At 36.5% G+C, this 15,126-nt stretch overlaps 1 protein-coding gene across 2 annotated transcripts in view; it reads left to right on the top strand.

Annotated features, from left to right (window-relative positions):
- The window catches only part of IFT74 (intraflagellar transport 74), a 135,170-nt gene that overhangs the window by 13,347 nt on the left and 106,697 nt on the right, over positions 1 to 15,126 (top strand). The window contains exons 2-7 of one of the 2 annotated variants that reach the window (XM_027839330.1): positions 2,199 to 2,337; positions 4,234 to 4,369; positions 9,956 to 10,004; positions 11,859 to 11,957; positions 12,986 to 13,046; positions 14,862 to 14,921. In XM_027839330.1, the coding sequence (XP_027695131.1) occupies positions 2,218 to 2,337; positions 4,234 to 4,369; positions 9,956 to 10,004; positions 11,859 to 11,957; positions 12,986 to 13,046; positions 14,862 to 14,921 (525 nt within the window). In that variant the 5' untranslated portion in view covers positions 2,199 to 2,217. Of the gene's footprint in view, positions 1 to 2,195; positions 2,338 to 4,233; positions 4,370 to 9,955; positions 10,005 to 11,858; positions 11,958 to 12,985; positions 13,047 to 14,861; positions 14,922 to 15,126 lie in introns of both variants that reach the window. The other variant, XM_027839329.1, reaches the window with a different exon arrangement.

The following is a 15,126-nucleotide window of genomic DNA, read 5'->3' as shown; positions in this document are numbered from 1 at the left end:
TCTATCTATCTATCTATCTATCTATCTATCTATCTATCTATCTATCTATATCTATATATATATATACGTACATATGATTTTTTCCCCATCCAACTACCCTAATACTGACAAAGGTCTAATGAGTTACAAATATCGTCTTTCCATGCAGGAATGTAAACAGTTCAACCATAATAAGTCTCTTATGATTTTCTCTTTCCTGTTTGCCTCTTCATGTTCCACTTGAGTCTTGTATTTGAAAATCAAATTTTCTATTCAATTCTGGTCTTTTCATCAAGAATGCTTGAAAGTCCTCTGTTTCACTGAATGACCATTTTTTCCCCTGAAGGAGTTTTGCTGGGTAGGTGATTCTTGGTTGTAATCCTATCTCCTTTGCCCTCTGAAATATTATATTCCATGCCCTGCGGTCCCTTAATGTAGAAGCAGCTAAATCTTGTGTTATCCTGATTGTGTTTCCACAATACTTGAATTGTTTCTTTCTGGCTGCTTGTAATATTTTCCCCTTGACCTGGGAACTCTGGAATTTGGCTACAATATTCCTAGGAGTTTTCCTTTGGGGATCTCTTTCAGATGGGGATCGGTGGATTCTTTCAATTTCTATTTTGCCCTCTGGTTCTAAAATAGCAGGGCAGTTTTCCTCAAGTGGCTGATCGGAGGGGGATTGCAGGGATCTCTTTGCCAGTGCTGAGATGGGAATCTCTTGCTTTACTGGTGCTTGGATCTGGGTCACAGTTCTGAGGGGTGGTCCTGGGGCAAGGAGGAACGCTGGCGTGGTGGAGCTTGTTGTGGCAGTGGAGAGGAAACACCTTGCCCCTTATCATACCACCTTGGGAAAACTGAAAATTTTCAGCCACTCAATTCCCCCTCAGTCTGTGGGCCAGAAGCTCAGGAAACAGCCGCGGCCCTGGGCTGCGCTTGAGACTTGCGACTGAGACTTAGCTCCTTCTGTCACCGCAGTCACAGACTTTTCCCACTGACCTTCTAAGTTGTCTTTGGCGTTTGTGGGTTGAGAAGTCTGGAAACCGCCACAGCTGCCCACGATTCAGTCCTCTGAGGCACGCTCCAGGGTCGCTGTGACCTGTGCACCCACCCTGAACTGCGCTTCTCTCCTCGCCTGGTGCGATATACCTTTCTGATCAACCATCCAGGCTGTCTTTGGCTGGAAATTTGTTTCACTCTGTCTTTTTGTGGGTTCTGCTGCTTTAGAATTTGTTTAGAGCCATTTTTATAGGTATTTGGAAGGGTTTGGGGGGAGAGCTCAAACAAGTCACTACTTTCCCTCCACCATGTTGCCTTCACCCTCCCATTTTGTTTGATTCTTGATGGAGTCTCATGGATTCATTAGCTTCCACTTACCCAATTCTAATTTTTAAGGAATTATTTTCTTCAGCTAGTTTTTCTACCTCCTTTTCCATTTTGCCAGTTCTGCTTTTTAAGGAATTGCTTTCTTTAATGAGTTTTCATACATCCTTTTCCATTTTTTGTGCTTCTTTTACCAAACTATTGACTCATTTTTCATGATTCTCTTGCATAACTCTCATTTCTGCCTATGCTGGGCTGTGCTCCCCTATTAACTGAGTAAGACAGACCTGTCCTAAATTCCTTCTAAGTCATCTTGTGCTGGAAAATTGTTTGACCCCATTCTTTGTTCATTTTGAGGTGTTAATTAAAGTTGTTTGCAGGGAATTTGGGAGAGCACAGGCAAGTCCCTGTCTTTTTTCTAACATCTTGGCTCCACCAAATAATGCCAGTGGCATTAATAGAAATGAGGAACTGGCTCCCCAGAGAACTGGCTCCCCAAACACATTTTTGAATATGTGTTTGAAGTGCTGTTGAGATATCTATTTAGAAACATCTATGTGGCAATGCAGATTTGAAGTTATATTTGAATTTGAGGGATAGGACTAGAAGTTTGAATTTGGGAATTAGTATAGAAGGTGATATTTGAAACTAGGATAATGAGTAAATGGCTGAAGAATTTTGAGAAAGAACAGAGAGCTAAGGACAGACTTGAGAGAAACTCTTCAGGAGGGTTGAGAAGACAAAGAGTAACAAGAGAAACAGCAGTCAGAAAAGTTCCTTAGCAAGATAGTAATGTCACAGAAGCCAGAGGATGTCAGTTTCAAGAAGCATGTGACAAATTATTCCACATGTTATAGAAATATCACAGACAACTGAACTATATTTTCTTTTCTCAGCAGTGGCTAAAGTGAACAAGAGATGGCCAGTAATCACAAACCCCCTTCTGCTCGCCCTATTTCACGTGGAGGAATTGGATTGACAGGAAGACCTCCTTCAGGAATACGGCCTCCATCAGCTAGTATTCGAGTGGCAACTGGAGTAAGCTTCAGTTTCCTTATCTGTAAAATGGAAATAATAATGTCATCTGTCTCACAGGGGTATTATAAAAATCAAAGGAAAGTGCTTTGTAAATCTTAAAGCACTATAACATTGTTAACTATCATCACCGTTATTATTTTTCCTGTTACAGGTTTGGACTTATTAAAATGGAGAAGTTTTTTATGTGATATCTCCAAGTTTTGTTTCATTCTGAAGACATTCTGTTAGATGTTTGTAAAAAAAAAAACAACAGATAAAGAATTTTACTATTACATGTCAGATGGAATTTCTTTTAGGTGTTTAAGTATTCCAAGTAAAAAATTTGCGATGACTTTATAAATACCCATGTTATTAGGTAGGCAAAAAAATAATGGGAGAAGAAAACTCACAGCCTTCCTTGATCTGACACTCCTTCCACTGCCACCCCCTCTATCAGTTTGGGCATTTGGGGAAGGAAGGATAAATGTAAATTGAGGGAAATGGCGGAGGGTAAGTGAGCAGGATAGAGAGATGTTCAGGCATAATTTCCACACACTCAGAAGTGGAGGAGGGAATTAAAGCTGACTCTCCTCCACCCCTTGTACTCCCCCCCCAAAAAAAACCACAACTTCCCTGAAATGTCACTATCATTTAAATACTACTTAATGTACATGTATATAGTTGAAGCAGTAGAAAGTAAGATTTCTTCTTCTTTTTTTCTCTAGTGTATATTATCCTACTCTTCAGAATTGGAAGATGAAATCAGGCATGATAATATTGATGTATATTAAGTAAAACTGATCATGTACTTGCTTTTGTAGCACCCCCAATTTGCACTTTGAGTTCTCAGGGGTGAGTGCTATTCACAGGTTCTAGGGGATAACCTTGTGGCTTTACTACTGTAGCTCTGGAGCTTCTGATTGTACCCTTGCAATTAACAATCAGGCAATAGACTCAGTGAGCTATTATCAAAAGCATTAACCTGAATTGAAAAGCAAGAACAGTTAAGTGCAAGGCATTTGCCTTTATAACCTGAGGCACTTTCCTTAATACATAATATGTCTAAGAGGACTACAGTGGTATTGAGGCACACGCACACATGCAGATTACACGTATGGCCAACACAACACACAATTCTAGATGGTGTCTCTTCACTCTCCAATGCCTGTATGTGGTTCACTACTTGGAAAGATGTCTCTTCCATATGAGTAGCTCAGTTTTCTTGATGTGCATCTGTAGTCTTCACCACCTCCAACTTTATTCTTTTAGCTGCAAAACTCAGGTTGGTACAGTTATGTTCTGAGGCTTTCCATCTTCCAGGCAAGGAGATGGGAAAATAGAGATTTAACCTTCACCTCAGGTAACTCTGGTTCAAAGCCAGGTCCCTTTGTTAAGAGCTCTCACCCTAACTTATGATGACAGTGCAGTATGTTTCCCTAACCTCCATCTCTTTTCACTCAAGTCATAACTAAATAATAGCCATTTGACCAGCAATCACTAAACAACTCTAAGGATCTGGGTTCCCCAGTTGGTTGTTTTAACTTTAAGGTTATATTGCTATTTGAAAATGAATGACAATCAATAGTAGGAGTAAAGAAATAATTTCTGCCTTTGGAGCAAGTTCACTGTCAGCTGGATTTTTATATGCAAATGAACTACTTTACAAGTTATAGAATGATTCAGTCAAAATTGAAAGGGTTTTACCCTTATATTATATTGTCTCTGTGTTTGCCCCTTACCTACAAATTTGCAGAAATCTAAAAGGGGCACACCTTCACATTCATATAACAAAGTTATGACAGACTATTATGGCATGCACACCATTGAATCACCTGAATTTTTAAAAAAATTTCCTTTTGATTTCATGCATCAGTGGAAGTGTATTACATTATTAAAGAAAATTCTTTGTTTTTTTAGATGCCACCTGGTACATCAAGACCTGCCTCTCGAAGTGGTACCATGGGGCCTGGAGGAGTATTGGCTTCTCAAATAAAAGTTGCAGATCGTCCAGTAACACAGCAAGGTTTAAGTGGAATGAAAACTGGAATGAAAGGTATCTTTTAGAATGAGTAGACAAGATATTTCAATGCCACATTAATAAATCAGAATGACATTGTGAGGAAGAAAGGAAGACTTATGCATCTTGTCTATAGCAACACCCCTTTCTCTTTTCACTCCTATGTTTCATTCAATGAGACCTGGCTTCCTCTTAATGGCACAGTTTTCCTAGCTCTCCTTTACAGCACTTTATATTTTCACTCATATTCAACTGGTTACAACACTCTTTGTTCCCCATTGCCACATCTAGGTTTTTCCTTTGCTAACATCACTCAATAATCTCTTTGAGCTTCATTCAATCCATACCTATTACCCAATCAAGATCTTGGTAGCTGTTGTCAACCTGCTTTTAGGACACAGTTTTTCCTTCCTCACTGAGTTCGGTGCCTGTCTCACAGTCTCCTCCCCAGTTCCTGCCCCCTAACTAGAGGACTTTAACACAGATACTGTTACTCCCTCAAACAATTTAAACTCCTGGTTCTTCAACTTACTCATTTCCCCTTTCCTCCACCCAATTTCAGCTACTCACAAAGATGGTCATACTATTGATCTTGCCATTACCCCCAAATGTTCTACTTCTATATTTATGAACTCTAAAATTCCTTTATCTGATTTATAATATGTTGTCGTTCCACTTCTCCGTTTGCCTTTCAACTCCTACCCCTGTTCTTCATCCTCACCACAACCTCCAATCGTAGCACTCAGTTCTATCGTAGGCCATGACTCCTGTACAGGCTACAGTCTTCCTCCCTTCATCTTGATCCCTTAGCAAACCATTTCACCTCTACATTGTCCTACTCTCTACATTCCCTTGCTTCCTTATCTGTTACCATTCTTGCTCTGCCATGCCTCAACTTTGGATTCTCCCACCATTTGCTACCTCTTATTTCACATAGTGTTAAATCAAGTATGAAAAAAAAAATTATGAAACAGTGATGACTGGGTTCACTATCAATTTCTGTTACGTAATCTCAACTGGGCCTTCACTGCAACAAGGCAATCCTTTCTATCTCCCTAATTGATTCACTACTTCACTCATCACAGTTACTTTTCCAAAATTTTCCATCCCTCCTCAAACTCTTCCAACCCCCACTCTCTCGCCTGAGAATTTTACTTCTTATTTTCCTGAAAAATTGAGGCTATTTGCTGAAAAGTCTCTCTTATCTCCTTCTTCTCAGGTCACATCACTCAGAAACTTTTTGCTACTATTTCTTTCTTTACTGCTGTCTGCTATGCAGGGTGACCCTTCTCCTTCCCATATTCAACCCCTCCACTTGCACAAGTGGTCTCATGCCATCCTGTCATCTTCAGCAGATTACCCCCTATGTCATCCCCATTTTTTTTACTTATATCTCTCTTTTTCTACTGACTGCTTTCCTACTGTTTGCAAATAAAACCATGTCTCCTCCTCTTCAAAAAAAAAAAACCTCACTTGTTTTATCTATCCCCACCAGTTATCACCCTATATTTCTCCTGCCTTTTGTGGCTAAATTCCTTGAGAAAGTCACATACAGTTGATTGCTCTATTTTTTTTCCTCTCATTCTTCCTCTTCTCATCTCTTGTACTGTTTCATTTGGTGATATCATCAGCTTCCATGCTTTCAATTAGCATCTCTCTTCTATTGATTCTCAGATCTATTTATTTTTTTTTGAGGCAATTGGGGTTAAGTGACTTGCCCAGGGTCACACACAGCTAGCGAGTATCATGTGTCTGAGGCTGGATTTGAACTCGAGTCCTCCTGACTCCAGGGCCAGTGCTCTATCCACTGTGCCATCTCACTGCCCCGATTCTCAGATTTATTTATCTAAATAAACTCAAATTCTCTCTTGATTTATAGCGTTCCATCTCCAGCTGCCTTTTGGATGTTTCATACTGGACATCTTAAACTCAACATGTCAAAAATTGAACTCATTATCTTTTCCCCAAAATCTTCCCTACTTCCTAACTCCCATGTTGCTGTCAAAGGCACCACCATCCCCCCAGTCACCCAGGCTCACAACCTAGTTGTCATCTTCAACTTCTCACTCTTCTTACCCTCTATTTCCAATCTGTTCCAAATTCTGTTGATTCTACTTTTGTAATATCTCTTGTTTAAACCCTTTTCTCTCCTCTGACACTGCAACCACCCTAGTGTAGGTCCTCATTCCCTCATGTTTGTATTACTACAGTAGTCTTCTGATTCATCTCTTTGCCTCAAATCTTTCCTCACTCCAGTCCATATCTCCACTCCGCTGTCAGAACTCTCTCCCTAAAGCTTAGGTTTGGCCATGTCCACCCTTATTGAGTAAACCCCAGTGTCTTTCTATTACTACTACTCCAGAGTCAAATGTAAAATCCCCTGTTTGAATTTAAAGCCTTTCTATGAAAGGTCCCTTTCTACCTTTCCAGTCTTCTTACCCCTTGCTTTTTTCCAGGTACTTTGCAATTCAGTGACATTGGCCTCCTGGCTGCTTCTTGTACAAGAAATTCTATCTCCCCATTCTGTACATTTTTACTGTCTTGTCTTTATGCTGTTAATTACTTTATTCATTACTTCTTCCTCTTAGCTTCCCTGATTTCTTTCAAGTCTTATTTGATCTTCTGCTAGAAGCCTTTCCTAGCCCTACTTAATACTAATTCCTTCCCTCTGATATTATCTCCAATTTATCTTGTATACTTAGTGTTTGTACCTACCAGTTGGCATGTTGTCATTCATTAGACTGTGAGCTACTTGAAGGGAAATATATTTTTTTTTCTTTGTATTCCCAGTGCTTAGTACAATGCCTGTCACTGTGCTTAGTAAATACTTGTTGACTTGACATGATTGATAGAAGAAACAGAATGGCACAGTGGATAAAACTCTAGATCTGGAGTCAGAAAGACCTGAGTTCAACTTTAGCCTCAGATACTTATTAGCTTTATGACCCTGTGCAAGTCACTTAAGATCTCTATGCTTCAGTTTCTTCAACTGTAAAATGGAGATAATAACACCTGCCCCCCAAGGTTGTTATGAGGACAAATGAGATAATATTTGTAAAATGCTTAGAACAGTGTGTCTGGCACACCTCCTTCCCCTTTCTTCTTCCCTTTCTTTCTTCCTTTTGATCAGAGAACAGTAACATGATCAGTCAGTCAACAAGTATGTATTAAGCACTTACTATATGCTTAGACAGTTCTCGTCTTCAAGAAGTTTGCATTCTAATGGGGGAAGACAGTATGTAGAAGGGACACTGAAAGGGAGAAGGGAAGAGGGAGGTGCCTCTGTGGGGGCAGTGGCTAAGTTGAGAGAATGAAGGATGGCTGGTTTGGACCTTTCCCCAAAGTGGAGGTTCTAGGATAAACTCACCAATGGGAGAAGAGGCAATAAGTAATTACTGGTCTGTGTCCTTCCCCAAATGGAGGTTCCAGGAAGAACTCAGTAATGGGAGAAGCAGACATATGCATTAGGAATATCAACTTAGCAGCTGTATTGAAGGACAGAGTAGAGTATGGAGAAATTAGAATAAGAGAAACCAATTAAGAGGCTATTGCAATAGTTCATTTAAGAAATGATAAAGGCCTGAACTGGGGCATTACTGTTTAAGTGGAGAGGAGATGAATGCAAGAGGTGTTTTGGATAGATCAATGGATCAATCGATCTCTATACTGCAAGTCTTGGAAACCATTTTGATATTGGGAGTGGAGAGCAGAAGCCAAGGTGAGTAAGAATGACAAATTAGGTATGACTCCTTGGTTTTCAACCTAGGTGATAGGAAGAACGAAGATTCTGCCTTTGAAAGAAATAAGGAAGTAAGAAGGAAGGGTAGATTTCTGGGAAAAGACAGTCCCTGTTTTGGACATGTTGAATTTAAGATATCTATGGAATATCCAGGTAGAAATGTTCAGAAAGCAATTTGAGATGCAGGAATGGAGCTCAGGAAAGAGATTCGGGCTATGTATATATATTTGGATAGAGGAGATATTTGAATTCATGAGAATAATGAGACAACCAAAAAAGAGTATAGAGAAATAAGTGAGGGACCAGAGAGAAGAGAAAATGTAAGGTATATCTCTTGAGTAAACTATCTTGATTTTAACTGTGTCTTTAAACATTGTTTTACGATGGGTAGAAAAAGATAAATAATGCCGTTTTGAAAGTTCCCAATTTTTGTGTGTGTTAAATTTCTAAAACTGCCCTCATCTTATACCAAGAATTGTTTCTAAGATGCACATATGGTAAAATAAGAAAACGAGGTCATTTTCCATAGTCTAATAATAATATGCTTTGGTCCACCTCCCATTGTTCCATATTTCTGCAAAGAAGGGAGATAGCTGTGCAAAGCTTGATTGTTTTAATTAGATATGCTTTGGTTTAAATTTTGGTCATTCTTTCCATTTACTTGTGGTGATCATCACATACATTGTTTTCCTTGCATCAGTTCATATACATACATATATATATGTATATATAATATATAGATATATTCCCATGCCTCCTTCATATTCATCATTTTTAAATGGCAGTTATATACCATTATATACATGTGCTACAGCTTTTTAGGCCATTACCTCATGGATGGATATTGACTTTGTTTCCAGTTTTTTGGTAGTACAAAAAGGGCGGCTATAAATATTTTGGAATGGAGTAATAGATTTAGATTTGGTCTATAAATTTAGATTCCTTCCTATGACATCAGAGATAGGAAACCCATCAGATTTCACCCCTGCCCCCAATATAAAACTCATCCATGATCCTTGTTTGCATAATTGAATGCCCTGGCAATAACCCTTCCGTGGAATTGATATATAGGTATCCACAAGCTGCTAAGATTGTATCTTTCCCTTTAGGTTCTTTATTCCTGTCTTCCTACTGTCTGGGGTCTCCTTGAGTCTAGCCCTAGTGTGAATTAATATGCATTGTAGTAAAAGCCCAGTGCTGTAATTATTTGCTAACCTGACTGATTTCTTTGTGAAACCTCCTTTAAGTATCCAAACTGCAGACTAGCTTTTATTTTTAGATTTTTACCATGCCATAATATATAATGACATATAACTAAATGTTTGTTGTTGTCCTGTAATATAAAATGCTGTAGGCAGGGTGGTATCCTGGAAAAAGCACTAGATTTGGAATGAGAAAGCAAATGGTTTTGAATCCTGTCTTGACCGCTTACTTTTTGACCTTTGGTCATATACCCTCTCTGAGTCTGATAACACTTCATCATTTGTAAATTCAAGACCATGATAGCTGTAGAACTTATTTCACAATGCTATTGAGATGACCAAAATAATATTATATATGTAAAACTATTTACAAATCCTAAAGTGCTATATAAATGTCAGCTGTTATTATTATCATTTAAATGGCAAGTGATACATTAATTACCATTGAGATAAAAAAGGAAAATTTATTTTAATATTGAATTGCTCATTTCCTTCAAAAATTAGTTTTCTTGGTTTTTATTTCATTCTTTCCTTTTGTTGACTTGAGAAGTAATGTATGAAGACAATCTTTGGAAAACTAGAGTATGATTTTTATATCTACTTTGGATTTGTTTCTTAAGTGACATTTTAAAACTTGGCTTTCAAACAAAATGCTAACATTCTTTTTATTTTTGTTGTTAGGTCCCCAGAGGCAGATTTTGGATAAATCTTATTATCTTGGGCTACTTAGGTTTGTTTGCTAAATAATTTTTAAAACTATAATATTGATATTATAAACTCTATTTTGATGTCAAATTATAGTTGCAGAAACTACTAATAAATTCAGCTTCTGTTTATTTCTGACTTATTTTGTCCTTGAATCATTCATTATTCCATTGAATATTCTACAAAATATATGGGATTGCAAAGCTAATAGAACATTCTTAACCGCATATAGTGTCCCAAAAGTCTTAGTGCAGCTTTAAGCTTATTGCACAAAGACTTTTTGACAATTTGTATTTATGTGTAGATTGTATATTTTAAGTCCACCTTCACCCCCACCTCCCCACCCCCCGATGGATGAAAATCATGCTTTAATAGGTATTTAACTAGGGCAAATGACTGGGGCTTTCCAAAATTTAGAGATAAATGACAGTACTTTCATTGAACTTAGAACCAAGTTAGCAAGAAATGGTTAAACTAGGAAATAGCCAGATAGTATACTTCTTCTCCTGCCCCTGCTGCATCCCAAGTAAGACCTTTCAAGGCCTGATTTACTCTGCCCTCCCTCATCTTTGGTGGTGACTTCATGATGTTCCAAGGTTTTTGTTTCCTTCCTAACCCTGCTGAATTGCCTCAGGAGCCAACATAGTTAGTGTCAAACTGTCATCACTTTAGGCTTTTCTAAAAGGGAAAAAAATCCTTAATTTTAGTAATGGGCAGCTAAGTAGGTAGCACAGTGGAGAGAGCACCAGGCGTGGAGTCAGGAAAAACTTAATTGAAATCTGACTGCAGACACTTACTAGCTGTGTAACACTGGCAAATCACTTAACCCTATTTGCTTCAGTTTCCTTATCTGTAAAATGAGCTGGAGAAGGAAATGGCAAATCACTCCAGTATCTTTGCCAAGAAAACCCCAAATGGGATCATGAAGAGTCAGACACAACTGAACAATAACAAATTTTAATAAAATGATCATTGCTGTGCTTTATAAATGCATATATTATAGGTCTCTTACGGCAAATGGCACAGTTTCAGTCAACCTATCAATCTATAAGTATTTACTGAGCATCTAGTGCATGTCTAGTGCTAATCATTTATTTCTTATTCTCCATCCTCCCTTTTTGCTATCTCACCTACTCCACAATGTAATCTCCACCTTTCTGATTTCTTTCTTTCTCCTCATGGCCCATTATCTGTATACTCTTTTTTCTATTACTTTTAATTCCCTTTGAATCCAGTCTTCCTTTAGTTCTTCTATTGCCACTTTCTCTCCATCTTACTGTCTTTGGATCCTGTGGGACTCAAGCACAGTAGCAAGATGAAGCATAACTAGCTTATAGATTATCCTAAAATCTAAGACTGGTAAAGGAGATAATGAAGTAGTACTGGCTACATTGAATACAGATGAGGGAAAATAACTGTCTTTTGTCCTTGACCTTTCCAGTGGCACCAGAAGGTAATAGCTATAACTAACAAGGACTTCATTTTGTGTCTTAGGGTGGCAGAAGTTGGGGATGTGGTCGGCATAAGCATATTTCACTACTAACTCTGCCTTTATATCTCTCCAGTTTGACCTAGACTAGACTGTGTTCAAATCTTGTTCCATTTCTATTAATAAATGAAGCCTCTATATCTAAAGAGCCATAGATACCATCATTAGACTATGATGGGCACCTGAGGTATATCACTGGATTCTTTGTTTTTGCTTTAGTCAAGATACAGTCACTTAAGAGTTTTCTTTTTATGTGGGGAGATATTACAAAAATAATTGTAAGATTATTAAAAAATATATTTAAAGAGTATTATTAAGTATAATTAATGACTTGAAATAGTTCTTTCATATTTGAAGTACCATTAAGGCTTTTCCATTTCTTTTCTGCAGAAGCAAAATAAGTGAACTTACCACTGAAATTAATAAGCTTCAAAAGGAAATAGAAATGTACAACCAAGAGAATTCAGTGTATTTGTCATATGAAAAGAGGTGAGTCATAAATATTACTTAGGAAAAAATGGTCAAGAGTTTGCCTTTTTCATAAGTAGAGCGTATGTGTTTATGATATACTACAAGAATCTGATCTTGATTTTTTACTATCATAAACTTTATTAATTAAATGGATATTTACTGAGTGCCTACTACGTACAGTTGCTTATTACTAAGCATTGAGAGAGAAGATACAGACCCTACCTAAGGAAGTGTCTTTCTAATTGATAGGATGTTGCACCTATTCTGGCCCTGTTACTGATGAGTTGTTTGACCTTGGCAACTCAGTTAATCTTGCTAGGCCTTGGCACACACACACACACGCATGCACACACACACACACACACACGTATATATGCATATACGTATGTATATCTGGGTGTACATATATATATATAAACTTATGGGATGGGTCTAGATGATTAATGTCTCTTCTAATTCTTAAAGTCTCTGATTCTATAATTTTATATAAGGTTAAATGACAGGTTAAAAATTAATATGATACATATAAATATAATATAAATTAACTATAAATAAATAAGATGAATATATCAGTGCTAAATATAAATAATAATAAAGATAAAGTTATCAATACAAGACAATATAAGATGTTGTGAAGTAGTACATAATTCAGTAACAGCTAAATGTCAGCAAATTCTGTCAATTCATATGTGGAAAAATATTTCTGTGGATTACAGGAATCCAGGAAATTTTCATGGAGAAGATATGATTTGCAAAATAGGTCACTTTTGGATAGAACAAGGGAAAGATGGCATTGTAGATACAGGAACTGGCTTAAGCAAAGATAGGGAGACAGGAAGACAATATTACTACAGAACAGTGGAATAATATCACATTTCGTAATGTTTGTAAGAGGCATTTTGAAAAATAGATGCTATACAAATATATGCTGCTGCTGTTACTGTAGCAAACCTAGGACTAGAAAAAAACTGGTCTTCCAGTTCCTATTACAACCTGTTTTCATAAATTATGTTTTCTGATATGTTCGATTTTTTTCATGTGTACAGGGCAGAGACTTTAGCTGTTGAAATCAAAGAATTTCAAGGACAACTAGCTGACTACAATATGGTAATTGTCCTTTTCCAAGATAATTCTTATTGTGTGATTTAAATGCCTTTTAAATATGTTATTTAAATATATTATTCTGTCTTTTAATCCAAAGATGGTTTTATCATTAAATATTTTCCTAATAAGAGAGACAATTGTTTGTAGATGGATGAAAATTGATAGTAATTTTGATCAGTTGAATTTGTGAAGTGTTAAAATTGTCTACACTATATTTTCTTATCAACAGACAGCAATTCAAGTAAGATCTAATAGAGGAAAGGAAGTTAGCACTTTCCACACTGTAAACAGGTAGAAACTTAGCTTCTTCCAATGAGGTAAAAAGAAATGAGAGTCTGGGTAAAGTGAAAAATTTCATTGGATATTCTGGATTTCACTGGATATCCAAATTAACATATTCATATTATGAGGTTCAACTTAGCTCTTTATCAGAAACCAAATCCATAACAGCCCCTAAGGAAACCAACAGAAAAATTATGTGAATTTCTTCCTACTGAGAAAGGGAAATAGAAGTACAGATGTAATAGATATCATGTAGCTATAGAACATCATGAAAATTGAAGGTAATAAAATGAATAGTTCTCCAAGCCTACTTTGGTGTACATGCTAATTTTTATATACATAATATATGCATACAAGATACAAATATAAAACTAATCTGTTTGTAGTGACCTTAATTGCTTAATTTCTACAGGGAAAAAATCTGTATTAAAACAAATGTTTAAAAAGATATGGAATCTTTTGGTTCTTCCAGTGATACAGATCAGAACTAACTAGCCCATCCTATGTAATTCTCATCCATGTTTTCCTATAAATAGAGAGGAAACAATTTTTGCCAAATGGTAAATTGATTTTGAAGTAGAAATTTTTTATTGTTAGGTATCTAAGTGTTTACAGGATACAGTAGGTACATTATCTATTAAAATGGCACTTACCATATTGATCTGAAATAGGCCACATAAATCTGGTTAAGTTAAATCAAATAGTACTTGAGTTTTGTAAAACCTAAGAGCAAATTATAATTAGTGTTATTTCTGAGTGTGTACTACATGTATTTTTCTTTTCACTGAGATCAGCTTTCTGGGTAAGGTCTTATTTTTGAAGGTGACCTATATTTAGACCAGTACAATAATTTTACCAATTTTCAAGTCACCTCTTAGATAGTACTTGTATGGTTTTATTTTAAAAATCTAATGAATGTTAACTGTTAAATTTTGCTTTTTATTTATTAAGACCAATTAAGCAGAAATCATAGTGCTTAATGTATTTTCTAGACAGAACATATTAAAATAAGCTACTCTTCATGTATTTATTTATTTCATGTTACACATTTCACCTTTCTGTAGTAGTCTTCCTACCCAGTCTTTCTTTTGTCACTTTGCCTATTGGGACTTTCTTTAATTTTAGACAACTTGAGAGACACTCTTTGGACTTTTGTGCAATTACATGTTAGCATCCCACATTTAATAAACTCCCAAAAGGTTTTTACCATTCTCATCTCTGCACAGGGATTGAACTCTCTTTACTAAGAAGTGGAAGCTCCTGGACAGAGCTTTTAGGAGAGACCAGTTTCTACTGCTCACTTCTTCAACTTAAATAACATAGCCAGTTATCCCATTAGCCAAATACCCACTTGCTCTCTAAGATAGTCTAATGCTGTCTCTTTTGCAGAAGATGCTTAAAATTATTTAATGATCATCTTTCATAAAATAAGCCTCTAAGCAAATGACTGTTTATAAGACTGATTAATTGCAATATTGGTTAACTACCGAGATGAATGACCCTTAATGATTAATGGCATTATGATGTCTTTTTTAGTTAGTAGATAAACTCAACACCAATACAGAAATGGAAGAAGTAATGAATGATTACAACATGGTAAGATTCATAGTTTTTTACTAAAAGCTCTGTGAACTTTATGAAGTGATTTAGTTGACCCCTATTTTATAGATTCAGATATGCTTCAGGTCAAATAATTTCCCACAAAATGTAATGTCTATACAATGAAAGTCTGATATAATTCATCTTTTAAGTTGAATATTAATCATGTTTCCTAATAACATTTCAGGAGATTTCCACTGTC

This window comes from Vombatus ursinus, unplaced genomic scaffold, assembly GCF_900497805.2.
Source record: "Vombatus ursinus unplaced genomic scaffold, bare-nosed wombat genome assembly UNPS02014832.1, whole genome shotgun sequence".
Classification (NCBI taxonomy): domain Eukaryota; kingdom Metazoa; phylum Chordata; class Mammalia; order Diprotodontia; family Vombatidae; genus Vombatus; species Vombatus ursinus.
The sequence above is the reverse complement of the archived record's forward strand: the minus strand, read 5'-3'. Positions and strand labels throughout refer to the sequence as shown.